The sequence below is a fragment of the Phyllostomus hastatus genome, unplaced genomic scaffold (assembly GCF_019186645.2).
Source record: "Phyllostomus hastatus isolate PE091 unplaced genomic scaffold, TTU_PhHast_1.1 phas_contig_5, whole genome shotgun sequence".
In the NCBI taxonomy this organism is placed as follows: Eukaryota; Metazoa; Chordata; class Mammalia; order Chiroptera; family Phyllostomidae; genus Phyllostomus; species Phyllostomus hastatus.
Genome location: NW_025333897.1, coordinates 3829788 through 3844988, shown reverse-complemented (window position 1 = coordinate 3844988; position 15201 = coordinate 3829788). Strand labels below are relative to the sequence as shown.

At 39.3% G+C, this 15201-nt stretch overlaps 1 protein-coding gene across 4 annotated transcripts in view; it reads left to right on the top strand.

Annotated features, from left to right (window-relative positions):
- Window positions 1-15201, top strand: part of CEP89 (centrosomal protein 89) — a 90026-nt gene that overhangs the window by 30247 nt on the left and 44578 nt on the right. For 3 of the 4 annotated variants that reach the window (XM_045846721.1, XM_045846723.1, XM_045846724.1), the window contains 7 exons: window positions 2291-2319; window positions 3062-3104; window positions 5820-6026; window positions 7405-7550; window positions 12388-12438; window positions 12603-12686; window positions 14889-14992. In XM_045846721.1, coding sequence (XP_045702677.1) covers window positions 2291-2319; window positions 3062-3104; window positions 5820-6026; window positions 7405-7550; window positions 12388-12438; window positions 12603-12686; window positions 14889-14992 — 664 coding nt within the window. The remainder of the gene's footprint in view (window positions 1-2290; window positions 2320-3061; window positions 3105-5819; window positions 6027-7404; window positions 7551-12387; window positions 12439-12602; window positions 12687-14888; window positions 14993-15201) is intronic. The other variant, XM_045846722.1, reaches the window with a different exon arrangement.

Sequence of the window (15201 nt, the reverse complement as noted above, 5' to 3'; positions counted from 1 at the left end):
CTCCTTGTGTCATGCGTGGGCCACCTAGCATGAACTACAAAGCAGTCTGCAGATGGCTGCCACTTGTGCTAGGTTTGGAGGTGCCCAGGAGAAGCCAAGCTGTGAACTGAGGCTGGCTGCCACTAGTGCCAGGCTTAGGGTTGCTTAGCAACAGGGATAGGGCATGCTGAGTCAGATGCTGCTTGTTTGGGGTTTGTGAACCTTTGAGAGATTTTCACAAAGTCCAAAGTGTGAGCCAGGATAGGCTGTTTAAATGGAAACACCACTGGAAGTAACTTGAGTGGGTCCGAAGGTTAGGTGGGGTGGATGGAGTCTCAGGGAACCACCAGAGAAGAGTGAACAGTGTGAGTCAGGTGGATGGAGACTCAGATATGGTGCCCGCCTGCTGGCTGTGTGGGGTGAGGGCTCAGCAAAGGAACAATGTGTTCCGCCAGCACTTTTCTCTGGGAGAAAGCTGCCTCTGCAGCCCTCACCACAAAGCCAGACAGTTCAGTTCCTACCCCTATGTCTCTGACCCCTTTTGAGCTGCTGCCCCAGCACTGGAGCTCAGAGCAAGTGAGTCCATCAGGAGTAACTCCATGTGCAGGCCCTTTAAAAGGAACGCCTAGGACCCTAGAAGCCCTCTGTCTCACTCAGCCACAATCCTTACTGATTTTTGTAGCCAGAAGTTATTAGGACTTCTCTTTCTGGCACTAGAACCCTGGGCTGGGAGTCCTGGTGTAAGGCTGGGACCCCTCACTCTGTAGGGGGGACCTCAGCAGCTGAGCTATTCCTCTTGAATCTTAACTCCCTACGTGGGTGTGGGACCTGACTGTCCTGTATTTCTGTGCCTCCTACCAGTCTCTATATGGCTTCTTCCACATCTCCTTAGTTATAGGACTTCTGTTCAGCTAGACTTCAGGTGGTTCTCAGTGATGGTTGGTCTGTAGTTTAGTTGTAAGTTTGAAATGGTGACAGGAAGATGTTGGTGCTTCATTTACCTACTCTGCCATTTTTACTGGAAGCCTGTTTTTCTTCATTTAATTCCCTGCCTTCCCCCAGCTTTATTTTGTGAAGAATTTAAGGGGGACATAAAAAGATTCCATTAAATATGAAAGCAGTATATCTGATATAGCGTTGTAATATACCAAATCAAGACTGTTGTAAAAGAGTTATTTAAAATGTAAGTTATTTTTGTATCAGTTTAAACATTTGCTTATCAGAAACTTATTCAGCACCTACTCTGTGCCAGAAATGATGGAGCCACAGGCTTTATCCTCACATTCTGGTTGCAAGGGAGGATGTGCCGGTGGCGAGCTGCCGGGGCAGAGGTGGGCGTGGAGACCAGAGCGTGGCCAACATCGCCTGACAGCTGTGGAAGGTGTCAGGGAGAGAGGGTGTGAGGCTGGAAGGACCAGGTAGGGTTTCACCCAGTACCCCAGTCCAGGCTGCCACAAGACACTTAGCAAAAACAGTTTTATGAATAATGAATGTCAACTTTAATTGGAAAACATTTTTAAAAATTTAAAAAGGAAAAGGAAAAAAAACAATTTGGTCAAAAATAGTGGATTAGGTGACTTTTGGTCAAAAATAAGCTCTTCATTGGTAAGTGTCAAAGTGTTGGTAATTGTGATGAACCAAGAAGTATTTAAGCATTGTCTGTTTCTTTGAATTCTGTAAGTTTTTTCTACTTTTTTGCATATTTGTTTCTAATTTATTTTTCAGCCAGTTATTTCTGTTCTGCAAATTAATCATGGAAAGTTAAAAGCAAACAATTTCTAAAAAGTTGAAAGTCCAACTTTTTACTGCAACAAAGGGTACTGGCAAAGTGGGTTGTAAGGTGGCCCACTTCAAGGAGGATCTTAGTCATGAATGTGTATTTGTAAGGTAAAAATGAGTTACTGGGCAAGATTTGTTTTCATCTGTGTCACTGGGGCAGTTTGCTTCAAGAAACAGCTACTTTTCTGACAAAGTCAGATGGCACCTCCAGGCAGGGTAGGCCCATCCCATTTGGGGAATGGCAGGTGGATCCGGTGGAGAGAGCACAGGGGTGGGGGACATGTGGGAAAGTTGGAGAGGAGCCCTGCATGGAAAGGGCTCAGAGTCACTCTAAGGAATTTGGCCTTGGTGCTCCAGTCCTGTGAGCTGCTGAGGCTGCTTGGGAATGAGCAGGACAGACAAAGATGAGCAGTTCAGAGCGGGCACCCTGCTTTGTTTAGCTCATCGGTAGAAAGTGAGTTTCTGTGATTGTGCTCTTATTGTCAAATGTCTTTATCTGCTTTTAATTTTTTTCCTTTCTTCTTTAAATCAGATGGCGAATATTCTGTTCTGAATTTAAAGGTAAGATTACTTTTTTAAAAACTGGTTTTCTCAATAGATTAAATTTCCACCATAATTTTTAAACCACTTTTGTGATTTGTGGAGAAAAATCTTCCCTTAAGAGTTCTTTCTGATTAAAAGTTTCTTTTTAAATACTTAAAAAATTTGAAGAAATTCATATTTTCCACATTTTAAAAGTGAAAGTAATGTATTGAGAGTTTAGAAATCACTTATGTAACTTGTGAAATGAATAGATAATAACTAATTTGCAAATATAGAAATAGTTCTAATTTGAGTTTTGTGTGATGTCATAGGAATTTAAAAATTAAACATTTGTCAGTAGAATTAATTGATAACCCCATCTACTTTCTCAGCAGCAGTTAGAAGCTTAATATTAGACTGATGTGTAATGGAAAAATTAACAAAAGTTCAAAGGTTTCCCTTTCTTCAAAGTTTTGTGTTGAAAAACAAGATCTTACATTCTTTTCTGAGTACCCTGAAAACATGCTTCTCTGCAGTTTATGGGGTCTTCTTGCACACCCCAAGGAGAGTAGGCCCGGTTGGCGTTTGTTTTGCATGTCTCTGCTCAGCACTTGCCGCTGTATCACATGGTTTAGCATGTGAACTGATGGCCTGTTACTGATGGGCCCTACATATAAGGACACAGCGCCTGTCTGAACTCACAGGCAAAAAGGTAGAAAGTTTGAACAGAAGATGCTAAGACTCTCGATTTATTAGGCTCATGTTTTTTCTCCCCACCCAGGATGAAAAACCACCATTATGTGGAAAACCTCCACCCTCCCCAGGTATTTACCTTTTGATTTTCATTATGATTGAAAAGCTTATAATTTTATAGAATACCCAGAGTAATCTCATCTAAAATAAAGGTCTCTCTCTGGCTGGCGTAGCTCAGTGGATTGAGTGCTGGCCTGTGAACCAAAGGGTCGCCAGTTCAGTTCCCAGTCAGGGCACATGCCTGGGTTTCAGGCCAGGTCCCCATTAGGGGTGTGCAAGAGGCAACAACGCATTGATGTTTTTCTCCCTCACTTTCTCCCTCCCCTCTCCTCTGTCTAAAAATAAAATAAATAAAATCTTTATTAAAAATTTTTAAAAATAAAATAAAGGGTGTTTTTTTTTTTCCCCTACAAAAGCTGCTGGTTCTGTCCCACTACTGGAATTGGGAAAAGGTTGCAGTTATTGAACTTCCACCTTCGCCTCAAAAGAGAGGGTCCAGCCCTGACTGTCATGGTTCAGTTGGCTGAGTGTTGTCCCACAAAGCGACAGTTGTCTCCGGTTCAGTTCCCAGTCAGGGCACGTGCCTGAGTTTTGGCCTGTCTCTGGTCAGGTTGTGTGTGAAGACAACTGATCAATGTTTCTCTCCCTTTTTTCCTTCCTTTCTCTCTCTCTAAAAATAAAGAAATCTTTTTTTAAAAATGAGAGAGAGAGAGGTGGTCCAAACATTCAAACATTGGATGGTGGAAGTATGTCCCCAGGGGTGTGCTCAGACCCTGGGTGATGGTGGGTAGAGGGACCTGTGGGGTGTGCTTAGACCCTTGGAGGGTAGGTATATGCAAATAAGGGCTGTTCTCTGGGGCGTGGAGGCAGCATATGGTCTAGAGATGTTTTCTGATGTACTTTTCATTTTGGAGCTTCAGTAGCTTTCAAAGTGCATTTTGTAATTTTTGCCTGTTATGCTTCACATCACTATTTGAAAACCATATTGGGAATCAAGACTTTTAAGTCTGTCCTCCATGTGGGATTGACTTGAATTTCACCCATTCTTAGTGTTTTTGGTGCTATATCGTGGGAGTTTGCTAGGGCTCTAACTTCTAGCCCATGGGGTCATTTGCCATTGTATGTATTCTGCCACTCAGCCATCCTTTGAATTGATGTATTATTTAAGATGCTTACATGATTTCTATGAGGTATTGATAAGCATCTCTCTGAGAATATTAAATGTACTCATTCCAAAATCTTATAGTTTTTGTGCCAGCCTCTCTCTCCTGTTATTTGACTTTGGGGCTTCTCATGGTTCAGACACTTGATGGTTCTTGGTGGTATGCCTGCCCTAGTTCCTGAGAGTCCCTGAGAGTCCCTGTTAGTCTGCTCAGGGATGCTGTATCTGCTTACTGCAGGCTGCTCCGATGGGGAAGCCAGCCAGGCTGCCAATTGTACAGCCTGTTTCCAGTGACTGCCGGGCCTTTGAGCCCACCCTGCCTCTCGGACCTCAGTGCCTATAGGTACTGCCTGCCAAGGGGCATGCATCTCTGCTGTCAGCTGCCTGGCCCAGGGGTTTGAGCCCCATCTGGTGCTCTAACTGGACTCCTCATTAGTCCTTTCTAGGCCCTTTCAGTTCCCACTTCCTGCTAGGGCAAGGCATCCCCACCTTTTGTAGCTGACGTCTCCTGGCATATTTTAGGTTGCAGCTTCTGTCTTCAACCTAATCTCAGCTGTTTTCTTTCTGGGATTCCTCATGGTTCCCCTCTCTTTCTCAGTGTAGCTGTGGAGTTACTCACTGCTTAGCCTTTCCTTTCTTGTTCTAAGGACCAGATATATGGGTATCAGGGGCCAGGGGAGGTTATCTGGAGTCACAGTCCCCTCCCTAGCCCTTGTCTATCCGCTGGGGTGTGCATTGAATCTACTGTCTAGAGCCACCAGCCCTCACATGCTTGTCGGTCCACAGAAGCTCTGCTTCTTGTTTCTACTGCCGGAAGCATGCCCTGGCCAGGGAGCTCATTGTGGCTTTCACCTTTTTTTACCTCTGTGAGCATATCTTAAAATGTGGAACATCACTCTCTGTTTTCTTCCTATCTTCCTTACTATTTCTTCTTAAAATCCTTCGTTATTGCTGGTTTTCTTCTCTCCCTGGTGCCATCAGGTAGTGCCCGCATGCTGGTGGCACCCGTCTCATCAGCTGAGGCTGCCTTCAGAGCTTTGGGCCTGTCTCCTAAACTGAGCTTACCTTCCATTGCTCCATTTGTGTTCCTTGTCTGGCTAAGTGTCTTCCAAACCACAGATCTTGGTGCTCATCCTTGATTTTCCTCTCCCTCACTGTCCACACCTAGTCAGCTATTGAACCCTGTTTGGTCTTATCCCTGAATCCTTCTTCCATATAACCCTTCCTCTCTATCCCCACCATAGTGCTGCCCCTCAGAGCCCTTCTGGGCTGGGCCTCATTCATTCACTTTCTTTGCTGCTGGCGTGACAGATTCATCTGAGAGTAGAGCCTCTTCCTTTTCACACCTCTGCCTAAAAGGCTTTCTGGTTCCTGGTGGCCTCCTCTGGTTCCCGCTTCCCCCTCTGTCACCTCTCTTCCTGTCATCCACTGTAGTCTCACCAGACCAATCATTCTTTCTTATACAGGCCATTCTTTCTCCCAGGACCAAAGAACACAGCGTGAGGCCTGACAGGAAGTGGTTGCACACATGGCTTTTCAAATGAGATCTTGTGTAATGTTGACGTAAAATTGTAAATGTCAGTTACTGTTTTAAAACATTTTCCCTTTCCCTGTACCTTTTCAGATATAATTGGTAAAATACGTCAACAATGGATAGAAATAACCAAAGAAAAGTTTGAGGAATTAAAAGAAGAAAATTTGCATGTGAACAGTACAAACCAAACCCTTACTCTTGAACTTAACATGGTAAAACAAGAAATGAAAAAACTTAAGAGAATGCAAAAAGAAAATGGACAGCTGAAGGAGGCTGAGCAAGCATCCTGTCAGGAAGGTGGGGACAGCTATACAGTTCTTTTATTAAAGGAACAAACAGGGCGTCACTCATTTTCTTATTTATTTTGAGAGTTAATATTTTAGGTTATAATATTTGTTATTAATGTTCATATTTTGTGTTATAATGTTTTCATTAATATCCTTATACTTGTAATTTGATTTTATCTGCTCTATCATTATTGTTGTGCTAAAGAAATTCCAATACTTCTGGATCTGATGTTTAGGAGATTAACTTTACATATATTTCATATCAGTTTTTATCCCACTGAGCAGTGTATAAAGTGCCTTTTACTACGTATTTACCAATGATGAGGATTATATTTTTCTTTCTAATTTGATAGGAAAAAGAAGAAGGAATCACATTTTAATTTGTATTTCTTTTTATTATTGATGAGCTTAAATATTCATATCTTTGCAGATCACTTTATTTTCCATTTTCAAATTTTCCCATTTTTGCCCTGGCTAGTGTGGCTCAGTGCACTGAGTGCTAGCCTGCAAATCAAAGGGTCACTGGCTCGATGCCCAGTTAGGGTGCGGGCCTGGGGTGCGGGCCAGGTCCCCAGTGAGGGGTGCATAAGAGTCAACTACACATTGATATTTCTCTCCCTCTCTTTCTCTTTCCTGTCCCCTCTCCCTAAAAATAAATGAATAAAATCTTTAAAATATCAATTTTCCCACTTTATATTAAGATACTTGGCTTTTTCTCATGGTTCATAGGAGCTCTTTATGTATTAAGGATATTAGCCTTTGTCATATATGTAATATTTTCTCAGTTTGTTGATAATTTAACTAAATCTATGAAATAATTTTTATGACTTACTCCCTTTTTACCTGTAAGATTATATAAATATTTGCTAATGTTGTCTCTATACATTTATCTATTTACATAGGACTAATATTATTGCCTGAACAGAGATGATGTCATTTTCTTCATATTTACTCTGCATATTTTTTGTCTTATGCACATTTATTTCTAGATACTTTATATTATTTGTATTATTACTTTGTGGAATCTATTTTCTATTATGTTTTCTAATAGACATTGCTATTATTTGTAAAGGTTATTCTAATAAATTTTCCATTCTGTATGATTTGCAAGGCAAATATTTAGATATCATTGGAAACAATTACTTTTCCTTTTCAATGTAAAGTTTTCATTTTGACTTAATTAATAGTACATGTAAAAACTTCCACAAACTTCCAAAGTGTTGACTACTTAGTATTAAAAAACTTAGAAATTATTATTCATTTATACCTATATATTTGTCATTCAGAGCCTCTGTGAGCCTAAAAGAAAAAAATGGCAGGTAGTTAGCAATTTATATAAAATCTTAATTAATCTGACACAAGTTCTTATAGTGTAATTTTTTTTTCAGTAGTTGCTGCACCTGAATTATTTTCTCTAAGAAAACAAACTCAAGAACTAGTGGATGAAAATGATGGGTTGAAAATGACTGTCCACCGTTTGAATGTAGAACTGAGCAGATATCAAACAAAATTCAGGCATTTATCCAAGGAAGAGGTAATGTTTCCAATGAAGAAAAATCAGTTTTCAGATTTTTTTAACCCTTCCTTTTAAGTTTAATTTCTGAATATGAGGGGTTCATATCTATTACAAAATTTGGTATAAAATGACAAAGCACAGTATTTCTAGGGACCTTTCTGCTTCCTTCTTCCTTCCACCTCCTCACTTTGTTTTCTCCCTTCTTTCCCTCACTCACTTCCTCCCTTTCTTCCCTCCTTTCTCCTAACAAAGGCAGTAAAGGCTCTTTATAAAAAAGTAGGACTGCCCTAGCCAGTGTGACTCAGTTGGGTGGAGCATTTTCCTGTAAACCTAAAGGTCATGGGTTCAATTCCCAGTGAGGGCAAATGCCTGGGTTTTGAGTATGGTCCATGGTCGGGGGTGCCTGTGCAAGGCAACCAATCGATGTTTCTCTCTCACATCAATGTTTCTCTCTATCTCTCTCCCTCCCTTTTCTTCTCTCTAAAATCAATAAGCATATTCTAGGGCAAGGATAACAAAAAAAAATTGGGACAGTACAGAAGTTTATGTAAAGTTGAAGAATGAAAGTCCATGTAGCTGCTCCATTCTCAGTCTTGTTCCTCAAGTTTACAACTGTTGTTTGTCAGTTCACTAGCTTCCAAAAGAAGGCAGACTAGTTTATACTGACCTCAAATCACCTAACTCTAGTTATTGGGGCTTGCATTTATGAGTCCCACACAACTTTACAGCAAACAAAGAAACAATTTTTAAATGGACTCAACTATATACCTAGGCTCAGCACAAAGGAAGCAGGCAAAAATGACCATCTCCCACCTTCTTGTCTCAGAAAGGTATAATTGCATACTTTCCTAGCTGCTGCCTGGCCTCTAATCATCCTGCATCTAGATGCAGACTGCATTCACCCTCACTGGGACACTGGTGGGTCTTGGTACACTCTCAACTAATGGGAGCCACTAAGAACAAAGACAGTGGACAGAGGTTTGAAAGGCAACCGGGAACTCCAACTGGGCTGATTGATAAGGTTCATCTCCAACAGAAGATCATTAGGCTGACTGATGAGATTTATCTTTTACAATGGACCCTTCTGTCAAGACTGGGAGAGGTAGCTGCAAAACCAACACAGAGAGTTAAGGCAAATGAAGAAAGAAATATGTTTCAAACAGAAGAACAAAATTAATCTTCAGAAATCAGTCTTAATGAAATGGAGATAAGTGATCTACTCAATAGAGAGTTCAAAATAGTCATAAAGATGCTCATCGAAGTCAGGAAAACAGTGCATGAACAAGTGAGAATTTCAACAGTGAGAGAACATATAAAAAGGTAACAAACAAATCATAAACCTGAAGAACACAGTAACTCAATTGAAAATTTCAATGGAAGGGTTCCAGAGTTGACTAGAGCAAGAGGGAAAAGGACCAGCGAACTTGAAGACAGGGCAGTGGTATCCATCCAATTAGAGGATCAAAAAAGAAAAAATGAAAAAAGTAAAGACAGCGTAAGGGACTTAAGGAATACCATCAAGCAGAGGAATATACATATCACAGAGGTCTTAGAAGGAGAGGAGAGAGAGGAACAGAAAGCTTAGCAAAGAAACAATGGCTGAAAAGTTCCTTAACCTCGGGAAAGAAACAGACATCCAGATTCAGGAAGTCCAGAGCACCAAATGGGATTAATCTAAAGAGACCCATACCACCACACATTATCATTAAGTTGTCAAAAGTTAAGAGAGAATCTTAAAACAGAAAGAGAACAAAAACTCTTCATGAGGGGATCTCCATAAAATTGTAAGTGGAATTTTCAGTGGAAAGTGCAGGCCACAAGAGAGTAGGATGCCAACTAAGAACACTCTACCTGGTAAAGTGCCCTTCAGAACTGAAAGAGAGATAAAGTATTTTCCAGACAAACAAAACCTGAAGGAGCTCATCACCAGCGGACCAGCCTTCCAAGAAATGGAGTCCTTCAGGCTGAAAGGAATGGGTGCTAATTAGTAACAAAACCATATGAAAGTATGAAACTCACTGGTAAAGGTAAATATATAGTTAAATTCAGAATACTCTAATATTGTAATGGTTGTGGGTTGTATCACTTATAACTCCAGTAAAAAGGTTAAAGACAAAAGTATTTAAAATAACTACACAATAATTTGTTAATGGACACACAATATAAAAAGATAAAAATTATGATAGCAAAAACAAAATGTGGGGCAGTGGTAAAAAACATAGAGTTTTATATGTTTGGTGTTAACCAAGACCCACCAGTGTCCTAACAAGGGGAATTGTAGTGAGCATGTAGATGCAAGCTGATTAGAAGCTCGAAGTAAAGTTGTTATTAGCTTAAATGACTGTTAAAAGATGTTTTATGCAAGCCTCATGGTAGTCACAAAACAAAAACCTATAGTAAATGTACACAAAAAATAAAAAAGGAATCAAGAATCACAGCATACTACTACAAAAAATCATCCCATCACAAAGGAGGAGAGCAAGAAAAGGAGAAATGAAGAAAGGAACGACAAAACAGCTACAAAACAATGAACAAAATGGTAATTAAAAAGTCCATACTTAATTACTTTAAATGAAAGGACTAAGTTCTACAGTCAAAAGACATAGAGTGGCAAAATAGGTAAAAGAAAAACAAGACCCAACTCTAGGCTGCCTACAAAAGACTTACTTAAGCTGTAAGGACACACTCAGATTGAAAGTGAAGGGGTGGAAAAATATGTTTAATGCAAATGGAAAGCAGGAGTAGCTATGCTTACACCAGGCAAAACAGATTTTAAGTCAAAACTGTAAAAGAGACAAAGAAGTTTATTATATAATGATAGGTCATCGAGAGAATATATTTGTAAATATGCACCCAACATCAGATATATATACATACATATATATATATATACATACACACACACACACACACACACACTTATATATAATATTAACAACTGAAGGGAGAAGCAGCAATAATAGCAGAGGAATCAATACTCCAACAATAGATAGATCATCAAAACAGAATATTAGTAAGGAAATATTGGACTTAAACTACATGTTAGACCAGGTGGACCTAATATAGAACTTATCATCCAACAGCAGAAGAATGCACATTCTTCTCAAGTGCATGTCGAACAGTCTTTAGGATGGACCATATGTAAGGTCACAAAATAAGTCAATAAATTTAAGAAGATTGAAATCATATCAAGCATCTTTTCTGACCATAATGTATGAAATTAGAAATCAATTATAAGAAAACTTACAAACATGGGAATTGAACATGCTACTGAACAACCAAGATGTATAAATAGCATTTGACAAAATTCAGTACCTTCTCACCATAAAAACTCAACTCTGAGAAAGAAGAACAAAGCTGGAGGCATCACACCTCCTGATTTCAAACTATATCACAAAGCTATAGTAATCAAAATAATATGGAACTGGCATGAAAATAGGCACATCAATGGAACAGAAATAAATCCATACATATGTGATTGATTTACTTTTGATAAAGGAGCCAAGGATATACCACAAAGAGAGGATAGTCTCTTCAAGAAATGCTGTTTGGAAAACTGGCTATCCTTATGCAAAAGAATCTTACACCATACACAAAAATTAACTCAAAATGGATTAAAGACTTGAATGTAAAACCTGAAAAAATAAAAGTCCTTGACATTGGCCTTGGCAATGATTTTTTGGATTTGATAGAAAGCAATGTTAATAAAAGCAGAAATAAACAAATGGGACTATATCAAAATAAAAATCCTATATAACAAATGTAACCATGAGCATAATGAAAAGGCAACCCATGGAATGGGAGAAAATATTTGCAAACCACATCTTTGATAAAGGATTAATATCCAAAACGTACAAAGAACTCATGTAGTTCAATAGCACAAAAACAAATAAACCAATTTTTTTTAATGGGCAAAAAAACCTAAACACAATAGATATTTTCCAAAGAAGATATATAAATGGCCAACAATTACATGAAAAGTTGCTCAACATTGTAATTATCAGGGAAATGCAAATCAAAACCACAGAAAGATACCACCTCATACCTATTAGCATGTCAATTATCAAAAAGACAAGAGATAAGAAATGAGGGAATGGGTGTAAAGAAAAGGGAATCCTTGTACATTGTTGATAGGAGTGTGAATTATAGTCACAATGGAAAATAGTATGGAGGTTCATCTGGAAATTAAAAATAAAACTGACATGTAATTCAGCATGCCCACTTCTGGGTATATATCCAAAAGAAAATCACTGTCGTGATAACATGTACACCCATATTTATTACAGCATTGTTCACATTAGCTAAGGTATGGAAGCCTATGTGTCCATGGGTAAAGAAAATGTGAGATACATGTGATTTATGATATATGTGTATATGAATGGTTTACATATATATGATGGAATATTATTTAGCCTTTAAAAAGAAGGCAACCCTGCCATTTGTAACAACATAGATGAACCTAAGGGCATTATGCTAAGTGAAATAAGCCAGACAGATACTGCATGGTATCACTTATATGTGGATTCAAAAAGAGAAAAGAAAATAGGTGAAATTTGAATATATTCTATAGATTAGAACATAGTACATCACTGTTGATTTCTTGATTTTTATGACACTGCTGTGGTTGAGTAAGTGAAGGTTTTTCTTTTCAGGAATTATACACCGAAGTATTGCAGGAAAGGAGGCATTATAACTACAAATTATTCCTAAATAATTCAAAAGAAATTTTTCTGATGTATATGTGCCTACATATATAGATGCATAGATTGCTGATACATAGTAGATTAAGAACATCTAAGGCTTGACATTTCAAGGGTGTTGTTTAATTTGTGTTCAAAATGTGTTTTGTTCTTAGAATATAAATATTGAAGGCCTCCCATCAAAGGGCCCTATACCACCCTGGTTGGTAAGTGAAAGTTATTTAATTTCAGGCCTGTATTTTCTGGGGTATATTTGAATAGCTATTTAAATCTATTCCAGATTAAGTGTATTTTCTCATCTTTTAAAAAATGTGCTGATTGTGTTTAGAAGTAAGAAATATATTAACCTTCTTTACCCCATTATCTTCAGTTGGATATAAAGTATCTATCACCCTTGCTGCTGGCTTATGAAGACAGAATGAAAGAGAAGGATGAGCTCATTGCCACCATTCAGGTAAGTTGGCAAAGTTCTCAGAAGAGACAAGGTTTATACAAAATAAGACCATTTCAGGCTTTGAAGAGACATTTTGAAGCAGATATGCCTACCATCTAATAGGTTCTCAAATGTTTGTCAAAGGAAAGGAGAAAGGAAGAAAGGTGTGTAGCATGGTAGGAGGGAGGGAACGAAGGAGGAAGGGAGGCAGGATGGGAGTAATTGGTGGAGCAGGAGCGGGGAGGCAGGGAGGGATCGGGGAGGTCTGGAGGGAGGTACAGGGCAGTACTGCATTTGAAGTTTCATAGGCAGGCAGTTCCCTAGGGGCTGGGGTCTCCATGCAGAGAAGGCAGCAGTGGGAGGCACCCCTTTCCTGGCACTCTGCAGCTGCGAACACCACTGTTAGAAGGGTCGCTTGGGCAGACCAGGGTAGGTAGTAGGCAGGGGTGTTTTATGCAGACTTCTTAATTCAGTGAGGAGCCGACCCCGGGAAAGTCCAGTTATTGAGCAGTTGGGAACGGTGAGGAAGTGAGGTTTTTATTCATTTCTGCCTTGTTTACCTCTATTTTATGGGAATGGCTTCTGGCAGTGGAGCTTGTTTTACTTACACAAGAGACCAAGGCTGTGTGGGTGTTGCAGATACATTCATGCGTTTCCACGCTGTGCCCCTCCGTGTTCCTCCATGTGGCCAGTGAGATCTCTGGGATTGGAATGATCCAGGGAGAGAAGTGTTGGTTTTTCTGGGACTCCCAGTTGGGTGGGTCTCTTGAGACCAGCCTGTTCTTACTGCACTGTCTCATGTATATGGCCCACGTAATGCAGTTTTGAGCATTTTCTTCTAGAGGATGAATAAATCTTATACTAATTGGTGAATATCAATTCTAATAACTAAGAAAATTATTAATTTAGTGCTCTTTCTAAATCAGGGGTCAGGAAATGTTTTCTGTAAAGGGCCACTTAGTAAATAATTTAGGCTTTGCAGACTGTGCAGCCTCTGTTTTACAGCTCTGCTGTAGGAGCATGGAAGCAGCCATAGACACCATGTAAACAAATGGGCATGTCTGTATTCTGATAAAACTTTATTTACAAAACAGGCAGCTTTAGTTAGCCTGATCCCTGTTCTGAAAGAGCCAGTGGACTGCCACCAAGTGGGAGTGTGTCTGAGCAGAAAGGTGAAGAAGAGAAGTCACGTGGCATTGTTTTGAGTTAAACAGGTATAAGCATACAGGTTAGCTGGGGGAAGAAAATGTGGAATCATCTCAGAATAAGCATTGGCAGCTAAGATTCTCACTGAAGGATGGGCATAAGACACCGAAGCTGGCCAAGGGCAGGCTGAGGAGAGCTGGGACGGAGGATGCCCAGCAGAAGTGCCACAGCTGTACACCTGAAAATAACATAAAATAATAGTGAATGCTAACTGTAATTAAAATTGCTTTTAAGTGCCACATACGCAGACTTTGGAGTTGAAAACTGAGACCAAGCAACAGTCCTTGAGTTGAGGCCAATGACTGTTGAAATTGTACCTACTGAGGGCTTTAAGAGAGGCTTTACTGTGATTGTAATGAAGCCAAATTAAGAGATTTCAACCTTTACACTAACTAATCTTTTAGAAAGTTCTTGTGTTTTTTAAATCTAAAAAGCTCTATTTTATTCTCCAAAGTTTTTTTAATTGATTGATTTGAGAGTGACAGAGAAAGACAAGGGTAGAAAGAAAGAGAAACATTGATTTGTTGTTCTACTTGTTGATGCGTTTCATTCATTGGCTGACTCCTGTATGTGCTCTGACCAGGGATTGAACCCGCACCCTTGCCATATCAGGATGATGTTCTAACCAACTGAGCTTCCTGGCCCCGGGCTTCTTCAAAGTCTTTAAACAAAGGAAAAATTAGTGTTTATAAGTGTCTCTGCTTTTCTTATGCCCCTTTTCTCTTTTCAAGTATTTGGCAGTTATACAAAAATGTTATGAAATTAGGAATTGAATGTGTAAACTACGTGGTTTGGTGTCCCTTGTACTCAGCATTGTAGTTGTCTCTCCAAACTCACTAGACTGTGAGCTCCTTGAAAGCAGGTACTTGGTGCTGGCACCAAGTTTCAGGCTGCTGTTACTGTGAGACTTCTAAAAAGCCATTAGCATTTTATTTTAGCCACAGCAACAGCACTAGAACTAAGCGATATAAATATGTGTGTATGAGTATGTTACAATTTACATAAATTTTATTTCAGGAGGAAATGAGAATGTTCGGGATCCGAGCCCAAGAAGTGGTGAAAGAAAACAAAGAATTGCACGAGCAGTTAATTAAGAGTAGCCCTGTTACCACCAAGGAATGGCAAGTGCTGTTGTATTTCTGGTATTCTACTGATTTAAAAGAAAGATAATAGGAATAAACTTTATTTGATCATTAAATACATTTCCTTTTTTAAATTAAAACATTTTAAGGGAGAGTTTCTAAGAAATTAATAAGGTACAATGAAACTCTAGTAGTTTATTCTAAAGTTGTATTTTAAAGATTAGTCTGAAAATTCTACATAGGTTTTT